Source organism: Candoia aspera, chromosome 3 (genome assembly GCF_035149785.1).
Source record: "Candoia aspera isolate rCanAsp1 chromosome 3, rCanAsp1.hap2, whole genome shotgun sequence".
Classification (NCBI taxonomy): domain Eukaryota; kingdom Metazoa; phylum Chordata; class Lepidosauria; order Squamata; family Boidae; genus Candoia; species Candoia aspera.
The window spans coordinates 111,124,557-111,137,423 of NC_086155.1; the positions used below are offsets into that span (position 1 = coordinate 111,124,557).

Here is a 12,867-nt window from a genome sequence, read left to right on the forward strand (position 1 = left end):
AATCCTATGCTACCTCACTGAAGGCCAATTCACCAGATTCCATCCAAATTTTAAAGGAGCAGAAAAGACAGTATAAGGCTCTGCTCAGAAAGAAGGGGAAAAAAAAATCAGAAGAAAAAATGTTATTCGTTCAGTCGCTTCAGACTCTTTGTGACTTCGTGGACCAGCCCATGCCAGAGCTTCCTGTCAGTAGCCAACACCGCCAGCTCCAAGGACGAGTCCATCACCTCTAGAATGTCATCCATCCATCTTGCCCTTGGTCGGCCCCTCTTCCTTTTGCCTTCCACTTTCCCTAGCATCATCATCTTCTCCAGGGTGTCCTGTCTTCTCATTATGTGGCCAAAGTATTTCAGTTTTACCTTTAATATCATTCCCTCAAGTGAGCAGTCTGGCTTTATTTCCTGGAATATGGACTGGTTTGATCTTCTTGCAGTCCAAGGCACTCTCAGAATTTTCCAACACCACAGTTCCAAAGCATCTATCTTCCTTCTCTCAGCCTTCCTTACGGTCCAGCTCTCACAGCCATATGTTACTACTGGGAATACCATTGCTTTGACTATGCGGACCTTTGTTGTCAGTGTGATGTCTCTGCTCTTGACTATTTTATTGAGATTTGTCATTCCTCTTCTCCAAGGATTAAACGTCTTCTGATTTCCTGACTGCAGTAAGTATCTGCAGTAATCTTTGCACCTAGAAATACAAAGTCTTTCACTCTTTCAGTCTCACTGAACTGTGCATTTTTATGAGCCTAAGGTTGTGCTCTGACCTTATCCATCATTCATATCTAAAGTTAACTCCCTTTCATAGGCTGGAAGATGTAATCCTCCTGTCCTAAGCCTTCTGACCAATAGGAAAAGAACTGTTGTAAGTTATACAGTATGTTTGTGGAAAACATTAAAGGAAGACTTCATTCTGATGAAGCTTCAAACAAAGCACTTGCTTGAAGCTGCTTCACAAAGCAATAGAGATTTCCCTATTTTTGAAACAGAAATGAGATTAAGTTGCTTTATTTTTGTCTGCTTTGGAGCCCCTTCTCAGCCTTCTCCCACAGAATTCATGCTGCAGAAGAAGGCTGAGAAGAGCTTTCTGTAGTGAGTGTTTCCACTAGCCATGGGATCTCCCAGGCTGGATGGCTCCAGTATGGGCTGGGGGAACCCTGCAGCCTAAATCTTCCTCAGTACTCCTAGAACTTTGGCCAGCAGGCTTGAAGAAAGATGAGGTGAGGGGTGCTTTTGTCCAGCAAGTGATGGAAGGGGCAATGTCAGATTCCACGATCAGATGAATGATAAATCTTCTGATCATGTTCATCTGCCATGATGAGCTGATGTGTGTCAAGAACCAGATTTTTTTGGGGGGGGGGAACCCAGGAGTGAGAAACTAATTTGTTTGGGCTAAGGGGAAACGTCAAGGTAGTACCAGCAGAGACATCTGTGCTTGGCATGCCTAACCATTGGAATTAGGTGGGAAGAGGTGTAAAAGAGGGGGCAGATGGGTGACTGTTCATTTTAATTAGGTAGTTTAGGCGGGAATTTTCAATCACAGCTTTTCTCTTGATCTGTACACATTCTCAATAAATCTGAATTCTGCATTTTCAATTGTGCATGAGTCAGGTCATTATTGGGACCCAAAGTGTCAGTTCTTACAGGCAAGGAGTAACACTGATAGTGTCCTTGCCCCTGGATGCACCAGTCAGGAGCATTATAAGCCGATACCAAAGAAAACCAAGAAGCTAGTACCATTGGCTCATCTCTCCCAGGATGCAGTGATCCCAAGTTTTCGTGAGCTGGTGCCAGAAAAAGTAAATGGGCAATGCAGCTGACCTACCACTCCTGAGACCTCCTAGACAAGAGCTTTGGCCAGTAGTGGGGAAAAGGAGGTGCCCCACTGTCTCACCAGTAACTTGCCTCCCTCCTCTGCATCTGTGAAATAAAAGCCTTCCACAATGGCCTGCCTTGGTATCTGTTGAAGGTATCAACAGCATGTGCCAAAGTTAACTAGCCTGGAGTGCCCTCAGCAGGTGCTAAAATCTTTCCAAATTAACCTTTGGTGTGCACGATGACAAGCCTGCAGTGCTGGCTGGAGGGTGTTTGGCACAAATCAAGATTCTCCAGGCTGGCTGACTTTGGTGAGTGCCATTGAGTTGCTTATAATGTGGACACATTAAAGTTGCCTTGTCTGGAGTCCCTGCTTTGCAATGGAGGTCTTCCAGACTGGATAGCGTCAGTACATGGTGGGCATGAGTTTGAAACAACCCACTCTGGAATCACTTTGGCCTGTACTGAGAGAGTAGGTTGAAATAAGCCTTCTCTTGCAGCACCAAATTCTGTTTAGTGTGCATTGACATACTGGGTGGCTAAAAATGCCTGTTTTGGTGGCTAAAATGCCTGTGGGTATTTCCAAGACTGCTTAGCCTGGAAGCACTTCATCTAGGACTAAGGAAGGACACTGAGATGAGCTTCTCCTGCTGCACTGGCCTAACATTTGAGGATACCCAAACTGTTACGTTGAGGCAAATCTGATGACCACTTTACTGTGACAAAGCAGCAACTCTTCACTCAGGCCTGATAGAATGTTGATTATTTTTACTTCAGTAAATGACCAGTTTATAGGAAACCTAAACCCCTTGCTCATGCCTTTTCAGGGCAATTCCATGGGCAAGGATTCAGCTACCATCATTTCCAAGCAATTGAGTGATTCTAACTTCTTGAGGACACAGCCTGGTGTCATGAGTAAGGATGGCGAGCAGGGGGCTCCCACCCAGACTGTCAAGCGCATGCGTAGCACTGAGGAACTGTTCAGCCATTCAAAGAGACACAGATCGGGACCGCCTTAACCCTTGGGGGTTATATGTCTGGGTTTTCCCACGCTTCTTCAGTTTGTTAGGATTCTTGTTAAGTACTAGTAATAAATATTAGAGACCAGTTCATTGTCTCAGTGTGTTTCCTGGTAGTTAGGACACCTGGCATGCATAACCAAGACCTGGGTGGTCCCTGGATTTCAGGTTTTGCATCAGGCAAGACCCTAGGGGAGATCAAGCATGAGTAATGGAGGGCTGTTTCTGGTTGACGACCTTTGTTGGCACCTGGATAGGGAGAATGTACCATTTCTCACCTTTTAGGTCTCTAGACAGTGTTTGATACCATTGACCATGGTATTTTCCAGGACTTCTGGTGGGAACATGGCTGACTGAGCAGCTGTGTCCATGAGCTCTGCGGGCAGAGCTGATGATGCATACTTTTTGGGGGGCTAGAGAGGCTTTTTCCCGGAGCCCAGAGCTTTTTCATGTGAAGAAAAAACTCAGAATCACCCCATCTGCTTTCCAAAACGCCGTCTTGCAGCCAGAGAATTGCAGCGTTCGTGACAATCTGGTAAGAGATGATGGGAGGCGGGGGACTCCATCATTTCCACACCGCATTTGTAGCCTTAAAGGGACAGTAGGTCGAGCCATCCCATTTCTAAATCACCTAGTTTATATATTTTTTAAGTTCATGTACCCCAAGAGAGGCTTTCTACATCAAGAAGCGGACTCTCTTGGTGCTTATCATTATTTTTGGATTAAATTTTTAAAAGTTTTGGCTTGTTTTCCTGTTTAAAGATTAAGGATGACTGAGAATTATAATTGCCTTCCTGTTATTATTTTTGTACTGAATTTGAAAGATTGAATATTTTCTTACATGCTGGATTTGCTGTTTTGAATCTTCAGCTTTCTGTTTACTTTCTCTGGGACTTACTTGTAAGAGCACTTTCTCTTGCCAATTTCATTCAGAACTCTTTCATTATCCCATTAACTCCTATGTGCATGAGTCAATTATCTAGAGGGTGCCATAATCTACTGCCTGACAAATGGAGGATTTCAAGATTTTTTCAGAGCTTTGCTGTGAGGTTAAGCAGACATTTATTTATTTAATGTATTTATTTTTTATCCCATCTTTATTATTTTACAAATAACTCAAGGCGGTAAACATACCTAATACTTCTTCCTCCTCCTATTTTCCCCACAACAATCCTGTGAGGTGAGTTGGGCTGAGAGAGACTGACTGGCCCAAGGTCACCCAGCCAGCTTTCATGCCTAAGGTGGGACTAGAACTCTCAGCCTCCTGGTTCCTAGCCCAGCACCTTAACCAGACTCTCTCACAGTGCTGTCAAGCTATTCTGCAGAATATCTGGGACATTGGGAAAGATATTATTTCTAAAGTGTGTCATCTGGCTGAAGATGTTATGGAGGAAGATGGAGAATTTGATAAAGATGGTGTTTTTACTGACAGCGAGATTGAAGTAATGTCAGGCGAAGACCACATTTTGATGTTGAAGGGGTTAAAATGATAATCTTAACTGCAGACTACACAGAAAGTTGTTTTTCTGGGGGATTGTTATGGCTTTTTGTGAAAATGTTATGGGAGAGAAGAGAACTTGTTTTTTGGGAGTTTTTTTTTTTTGCTGAGAAGGCTGAGTTTTTAGGGGCGGCAGTTGGGCTGTTTGATTCCTGTATGAAAAATGCCTTGTATGTAAAATGGAGATATGCAAATGTTTTGACATATTTCGAAGTGGGGTAAAAATTTAAGAATGCTTAATTGGATTGATAATGACGTTTTTATGATTTTACGTCTTTCTAATGATTTGGATTAAGATTTACTGGTTTCTTTATGTTTGTTTGATTTTTAAGATTTATAAGGTATCTATGAGGTATAATATAATTGTTTGGTTTTTAGGTTTAATAAGGTTGAGATTGTTGTAGTATTATTAATTAGGAAAAAATTTGAGAATGTTTAATTGGATTGACAATGAGGTTTTTTATGTTTTTATAATGATTTAGATCAAGATTTATTGGTTTCTTTTTAAGGTTTAATTTTTAAGATTTATAAGGTATCTTAGGGTCAAGATGGTTGTACTATTATTAATTATAAAAGTAGACAATTTGTATGTTTTTATAATTTGATTTTTACTATAGTAGACAGAAATATATAGAACAGTGTTAGGAAGGAAATAATTGCATAAAGGTTGTGTCCTACTTTAGCAGGCATACCAGTCAGTGGCAGTGGAGAAGGAGAAGGAGACGTCAGCCCAGTAGGTCCTCTTTTGGGATCCTGCAGGGTTAGATTTTTCCTCTGCCTCCTCTGGCTGTTTGTCATCTGTATGTAACTGCTGGAAGTTCAAGGTGAATAGCCTCAGTATGCTGATGATACTCAGATGTATTTGTTTTCATTCTAGGTCAAACTTGGAGATACTGCAAAAGTCTTTTGAACTAATGCTTAGAGGCTGTACAGATCTGGATGAGTCAAAACAGGTTCAAGTCAAACCCAAGTTAGATGGAGTTACTGTTTTGTGCAGAAGAGATTTTTCTGGTGATAACGTGAAGGGGTGGCACTCCCCTTGAAAAAGCAGGTCCATGACAAGGGGATCTTCTTGGGCTGATGTCTATTGTTAGATGGGCAACTGGAGACTGTGGCTGGGGAGGCATTTGCTTAGATTTGGCTGATACGTTAGTTGTGGCCCTACTTGGACAAAGAGGCCTTAGCCATGGTGATTCGTGCACTTATCATATCTGCTTGAAGACCATTTGGAAGCTGTAATAGATACAAATCAGAGGCATAGATTTGGTGAATCAAACCTGCCATATTCACATAAAACTTGCCTTACAGTTGCTGCATTGGCTACTAATAGGTTTCTGGCAACAATTCAAAGTATTGTACTGCAGGACCCTCTGCTCCACACAGAAGAGGCCCACTTGACCCAAACAGTGAGCACATCCTGCATATATCTTTTAATAGTTTCCCAGGCCCATAAAGTCAAAAGGCTTGTAAGCAGTGTCTTTCAATTGTAGCCTCTGCATTATGAATATCCTCTCCATATGGAAGTTAGGCTAGCAACCTCATTATTGTTGTTCCACATTACAGGTCCCATGATGGAGCCTCTTGGCCACTGCCCCATCATCTCAATAGAGGATAGGTCAATTCTGATACCTCACCACCAAATCATATAGTTTCTATACTGATATATGAAAGTATGAAGAGAAGAGCAAAGAACCGTAAAGAAAACTGCTCAAATGGCCATGCCCCGCTCTGAACGACTACAGTGCCTTTTGTAGGTAGGAGGCCTTCTCCTTTGACATGGAGGAAAGTACTGAATGAGATCCTGCAAAGTTTTATCTTCAGCTCCATTATATTCAACATCTTTCTTAATGACCAAGACAACAGAATGGAGATGTTTAAGAAATTTGCAAATGATACTAACCTAAAAGGACTGACTAACATCATTAGAGAACAAAATTACAATTCAAAATGCTCTCAACAGATATGAACACTGGACCATTTCAAACAAGATGATGTTTAATGGTGAGTATAGTGAACTGACTCTCAATAGGAAAAATGAGATAAATAGGTAAAGGATTGGGGAGACCTGTCTTGGGGGCAGTGCAAGGAAGAAGACTACTAATAAAGGAATACTAGTGGATCACATCTGAATAGAAGTGAGCAATATAATGCCAGAGCTAAAAAGGCCAATGCAACTTTGGATCATTAACAGAAGTACTATATCCAGATTATGGGTTGTAATATTTCTGTTGTATTTTGGGTTGATTGAACTGGAGTTCTGTGACCTGTTCTGGGCACTGCATTTTAAAAAGGGACATGAAAAAGCTGGAACAAATTCAGAGAAATGCTGCCACAATGACATGAGATCTAGAAACTAAGGTCTAAAGTGTTTAAAGGAGTTGGGCATGTTTAACTTGATAAAAAAATTATGACAGCAATTTACAAATATAGTTAAGTGACTGCCTCCTTTCAGATGTTCTGAATTCTTATATATATTGCCAATGAATATTATCAGAGCTTCATATGGGTTCTTCTGACTGTTGATATTATTATTATTATTATTATTAAAATATATATGCTCCCAACGACTCTGAGAGTATATAAAGGGAGTCTGAGTGAAGAAGTAACAGCAAAAGGTTGTGCTTGATTCATTAAATAGACATCTAACCTAAGATAGGACAGCAAACAGTAAAAGCGATTCACTCTTGCTCACATTCAGCTGTGAAGACTGCTTAATGTTCAGGCATTATTGATCCATATATACTAAAATGGCAAAACTCTGTGAGATCTCACTATTTTGTGGGCTTTTGACAATCTCAGAGTGATTGTGAAATCTCATTCATCTGGCAAACTTGCATGTTTTCAGCTATCTTAAAATATATTTGTATGTACTCTGTGGGGAAGCAGGCACTTCTTTCATACTTCAAGAACATTTGCAAAGGAGATTGGAGAGAAAGAGATTACTGTAAGCTGTTTGTGTAGTGCACCCGCAGCTCCCAGTCACATTGCTTTGGATGTGTAGAAGAGCAAACAGCTTACTTTCTTGCAATTCCTTTCTCTCCAATCTCTCTGTTCTGCAATGGGGAAAAAAAAAAAAAACACAGATTAGGCATAGGATAACGCGTGCTGACTGTAATGGTGATCACGTGACTGAGGGATGCTGTGAAGTTGTAAATAGGCTATCAAGTTATTTTTCCAGCACCTTCACAACTTTGGTCGCTGAACAAATAGTCGGTAAATGAGCACTACCTTGGAGAAGTCTATGAGTGTACATGACAGTAGGCAGTAACAGTCAACAGTGGGATCCCCTATGGGCAGTCTGCCTAGGCCTCACCCAAAAATTCAGAGTTAGCTGTATAAGTCAGTATATTAAGTCTAAATATAGGGTACTAATAGATAATGCATTCAGGAAGATTATAATTCTACCTGAAAATTATCACAGTAGTTTTGGATTTTAACAGCATGGAAAATGAAATTAAGTGTACAGTACTGTATATGAAGAATAGAAAATTATGAAACCACACTACATGTAACAAAGAATGAACAGGCAGAACAACTTGTAAAGCCATCAGATTAAATTAGAAAAGTTAAACTGCATTAGAACAACCTGAACAAACTTCAAGATCTTACCCCTGCTAGGCATTAAAAGGCGCTTCTTCATGTTGCCTGGTAGAACACAGTGAACAGAAAAATAAGGAGACTATGTCAATAAGCTGATACAATACTATTTTAATGCCAAATTTTATTCGTGCAACTTTTAGGTCAGTTTTATTCTTTCCAACCCAATGGAAAGTTGGAATGGAATTATGTAAAGAAGGTCAGGTTTCTGTTAATCTGCTAGCATAATAATTCGAATAGGATAGATAAGGTCTGAAAATGGGCCAGATGAGGAATCTGACAGCTGCTCAGAATGCTGGTAACTGCTCCATTTGAAGTAATCTTGTTCCTGGTCACAGGACTCAGAATGGAGCTTATGGAATTCACCCCATCTTTTCCAATGCACACATACATACACACATATTGCTATTGTTGATAAATAGGTTGGGAAGAAGTCTAGAAATCATGCTCTACATCCTTTCCCTAACTTGTTAACATAGGTTTTGAATTAATTTAAACACCAGTGATGTGCAAGATGTACACAGTGTGCAAAATCAGCTTGCCATAGGAGGCAAGTTCATTCTAGTAAACACTCTTTGCTCTTGCTCAGCTGATGCAAGTTTGAAGTTTGAGATTAAAATACACTGCATTCACAGGATTCCCTTAGTCCACCAAAGTTAATTTGACTCATCAGCAATTATTTTATTTGCAGAGGTAAGAGTCCAGCATCTTGGAGGGACAAAGGGCCTAAGCCTGTCTGTATGTGTTAACTCCCTTCACTCATTACGTATAGGGCCAGAAAAGCCTACTGTAAAGAGCAGGGGTTGCAGGGAAGGCTTTGGCAGGCAAGAACCTCCCTTCAAAAAAGACTTACTTTGAATGTGTGCAATGGGATTTACCAGCAATTAATATTTAAATTTTAATATCTAAACCAGGGTTTCTCAACCAGGGTTCCTAGGGTTCCACAAAAGGTCACTAGGGGTTCCCTGGGGGATCACAATTTATTTGAAAAATTATTTCAAATTTGGGCAACTTCACACTAAAGAGGTAAGTTTCATTCTTTATTTTTAGTTTAAGAACACTGTTAATGCATATATACAGGCCTACCCATAAAACAATATAATAATTTTGTAACTTCTGGCCTATATTTGAACCTGAATGTGCAGGGGTTCCTCGAGGCCTGAAAAATATTTCAAGGGTTCCTCCAGGATCAAAAAATTGAGGAAGGCTGATCTAAACTTAATTCTTCTGAAGATCTGCATTATTGCAGATAATGGACTTTAAAAAAATGGAATCAGTTGGAATCCACTATTGCAGTGCTATATACTGTGAGAAACATACAGGTTCTCTAATACTACTTTATCCACATTTATAATATTATGAATTTATAAACGCTCTGTGCTTGTGTTTCAAAACTATATTATGGTACCTTAAGGAACCTCAATTACCCAAGCCCCTTTAAATAATTTCTTTCCAACATTGCAAAAAAGCAAAAAAATACTATCATTACAGTGCCTCACCTACACAGAAACAGCTCCAGCATAGATCCTGCCCAGAATGAATAAGAAAAGTCACCTACTATATTCTTCACTTTTGTGGAAGAAGTTGTCAAAATTTAAGTAACTCTTCTATCCCTCAACAAGGCAGAAAAATCATGTTTGAAATCTACTGATCCCCTAGATTCCTCATTTGGGGCTTCTGTTATTGTTTTGAGCTAGATTTAAAGAAACCATAATTTCTGTTTCTTATAACTCAAATAAATGTTCTAAGGTAGGCAAAGGTAATGTTGGAAATTTTCTTCCAGAGAGACATGGAGGCTGGCTGAAAGAACCAGGATTTTTAAGTTGAAACAAGGTAGGAAAAGCATGCAGAACATTACTTCCAGAATTCTTTCAAACCCTTTTCCCAAAGAGCCACAGGTATTTTCTATATTTTTTCCTGTGTAACAAAGTAGTGTTTGGCAACCATGCATTTTGTGTGCGCTGAGAAGCACAGGGCAGGCTGCATATGCTCTGTTCTGTGGCACAGGATCAAGAGGAAGGGGACTCAGAATGAAGCTGTCTGAGCTGTTGTGCCTTTCCCTTAAAGGATACATTGGGGGATTTTTTTCCCCTGGAATTTTGTTTTCTGTAGCTTCCGACCAGAACTGAACCATTTTCCAACTCTTGCTTTACTGTCTTTTCCTTGACCCTAAATTTTGTCCTGTTTTGTTCAGTATTTGGAGAGTTATCCTACTAATGTTCAGACAGATGGACAGAGTCCCAAGCATCTTTACAGAATTCCAACGTTTTATTGGGTTGGAAACATTTTATTGTGTTTGCATGTGTGTACTATGTGTGCATGTACACATCTGTGTTTCTATTGTTGCATCTGCATATGTTTGAATATGTGCACTTTCTTCCCAGGGTATAATAAGGATGTGTACATGTCTTTGTGTGTGCATATATCTACTTTCCCCTCCCATTATATATGTGTTTTTTGCCTATCTGCACGGGGAAGCATGGTGCAGTGGCTATAGGAAGCATCTATATTTTCTTCTGTGTAGGGCTTAAGGAAAGTCAGACAAAAACCCTTGGTCCTGTTATTTTGTTTTTAAAAATTGCTATGTTCTAGGTCACATAAACAAAAGGGAGGAGGGAAGGGCCCTGAGAACAGAGGAGTCAGCAGAATCTTGAGAACAAATATAGGGTTTAATTGGAAATCTGTGTATTACTTGTGGAATAAGGAATGGTGCCCCTCACAGAAACCATTGGTGCCTTGTCTACATAAAGTCTTCAGCAAAGGATCATTACCTTGTCGTGGTGCTGGAGCTTGAGCACCTCAATGATGCCATGAGCTAAACCGTGAAGGGCCACCCAAGACGGGAAGGTCATGACAGAGAGGTCAGACTAAATGCGATCCCTGGGAAAGGTAGTGGCAACCCACCCCAGTATTCTTGCCGTGAAAACTAAATGGATCAGTACAACCAGAGATACGTCAGTATACCATCGGAAGATGAGACCCCCAGGTCGGAAGATGGTCAAAATGCTACTGGGGAGGAACAGAGGATGAGTGCCATGAGCACCGTTGAGCTGAATGCATCAGCACAATGGCACACATAACAATACCACGGAAAAAAGAGTAAGGGATTAAAAGATAAGCAAAGCGATGCACAACAACAGACACAGACCCCGAGGAGAAGGGAACGACCCCAGCCGGAAAAACCAGTCAAGAGAACACAAAGGGGGAAGAAAGAGCGACAAAGACAGGGCGGATCACAAGGCACACCTGAAGCTGTCAGCAGGAACGCAAAGGATATTGCCCAGCTGAAAGCAATCACCGGCTGGAGGAAGAAAACGATTATGAGCGAAGCCCGGGGCACCAGCAGGGGCCCCGCGACCCCTCACTTACCGGCAACGAAGCATACAGGACTTGGGGGGATGACAGAACCCAAGGTGGGGGGGGGCGCTGACCGGCGCGGGCTATTTAAACCCCGCACCGGCGCGCTCCCTTCACTCTCAGCTTTTTCTAGCTATGCACTATGCTGAAATAAACCAGAACCTGATCTTCCCTGAATTAGTGTCTGTGTTTTACTCAGTAGTAGGCAGCGCATGACATAAAGCTGAGAGTCATAAACTCAGCCTCGCCAAGCCCCACCGGACAACAACGAGCCGCGGGAGGAACAGACGGCGAGAAGAACACGAGCGGAGAGCGATGGAGCCGACGCGCCGCAGCCAGGATGGGCGAGCCGCACGGCGAGAGGTGGAGAGAACCGACAGAGGCCAGAGGCAACGTGGACCCCAGGAGCCACGGACACCCTCCCGGCCCATCCCGAGCTTCAGCCCCACCCCCGGAGGGAGGCGGAGGCGACCTGACCACAGGAGGGAGCAACATACCTCCCGAGACCTGCGGAGACCTCCCCGCCCCACATCGCACCCCAACCACAGGCGTGGAGCTTCAGCCCAACTGCAACAAATGCGGTGGAGGACGGAGGGACGAACCAGCCGATTCGCTCCCAAGTCGAGGGAGCTGACCAGCGGACGGGAACGCCTGACCCCCACCGGTGGCCCAACTATGCGGAGACGCCGACCGGTCCGATCACAGCTGCGGCGCGGACCTTGAACCGAGAAACGCAAGCCAGACTCACGGCCATGGAGGCCCAACTAAGGGACCTCGGGACCATGCTGCAGTCGCTGATGTCCTCCATGCCTCACATGAACATACCCGTGCAGGTACACACCCCTATTCAAACCCCGAGCGGGTCTTGGCACCCCCATAGGCCAAATGCTAACAGGCAAGCTTCCCCGGCGGAAGAAGCCATGGGATGGGACATGAGGAGAGGGGATCCACCGAACACCAGGGCCCCAAAGGACTTCCCCATTTTCTTCGACGGGAACCCCGCGAAGCTATCGTTTTTCGTCACGAACGCCAGGGAGTTCATGGGGCGGCACGAACACTCCTTTGACTCTGAAGCGGACAAAATCGCAGCCGTGGCAATCAAGTTGCAAGACAGGGCGGCAGACTGGTACGTCCAAATGTACGAGTCCAATTCCCCCGCCCTCTCTGACTTCCACGCCTTCATCACTGAGATGAAGCACTATTTTGAGGACCCGCTAGCCAAGGAGAGGGTTAAAAGTGCGCTTCAAGCCCTCAAACAGGGCGCACGAACTGTAGCGGACTACGCCCTCGAATTTAAAGCCCTCGCAGGGAAGATTAACGACTGGTCCGAGACTACCCTACTAGAGATGTTCAAAAGGGGCCTCAGCCGCGAGGTACTCCAATGGGCACTCTACCGGGACGACCCGGCGACACTGCAAGGCTGGATCTACCTAGCGGGGAGAGCGGAACACGCTCATCGCACTTTCTTAATGACGACGGCAGAGGACAAAACAAGCACCAGCCCAAAGGTACCCGCGCCACACTTGGGGCCGGCCGGTCCCACGTACCAAAAGAAGAAGTTTGCTCGCGGACCCTGCGCGAA

At 43.1% G+C, this 12,867-nt stretch overlaps 1 protein-coding gene across 6 annotated transcripts in view; it reads right to left on the reverse strand.

The window, feature by feature from the left end:
* Nucleotides 1-12,867, reverse strand: part of MTA1 (metastasis associated 1) — a 148,515-nt gene that overhangs the window by 33,082 nt on the left and 102,566 nt on the right. For 4 of the 6 annotated variants that reach the window (XM_063298594.1, XM_063298598.1, XM_063298596.1 and 1 more), the window contains exon 17: nucleotides 7,941-7,976. The exons of the other annotated variants lie outside the window; for them this stretch is intronic. In XM_063298594.1, coding sequence (XP_063154664.1) covers nucleotides 7,941-7,976 — 36 coding nt within the window. The remainder of the gene's footprint in view (nucleotides 1-7,940; nucleotides 7,977-12,867) is intronic. 6 annotated transcript variants of the gene reach the window in all.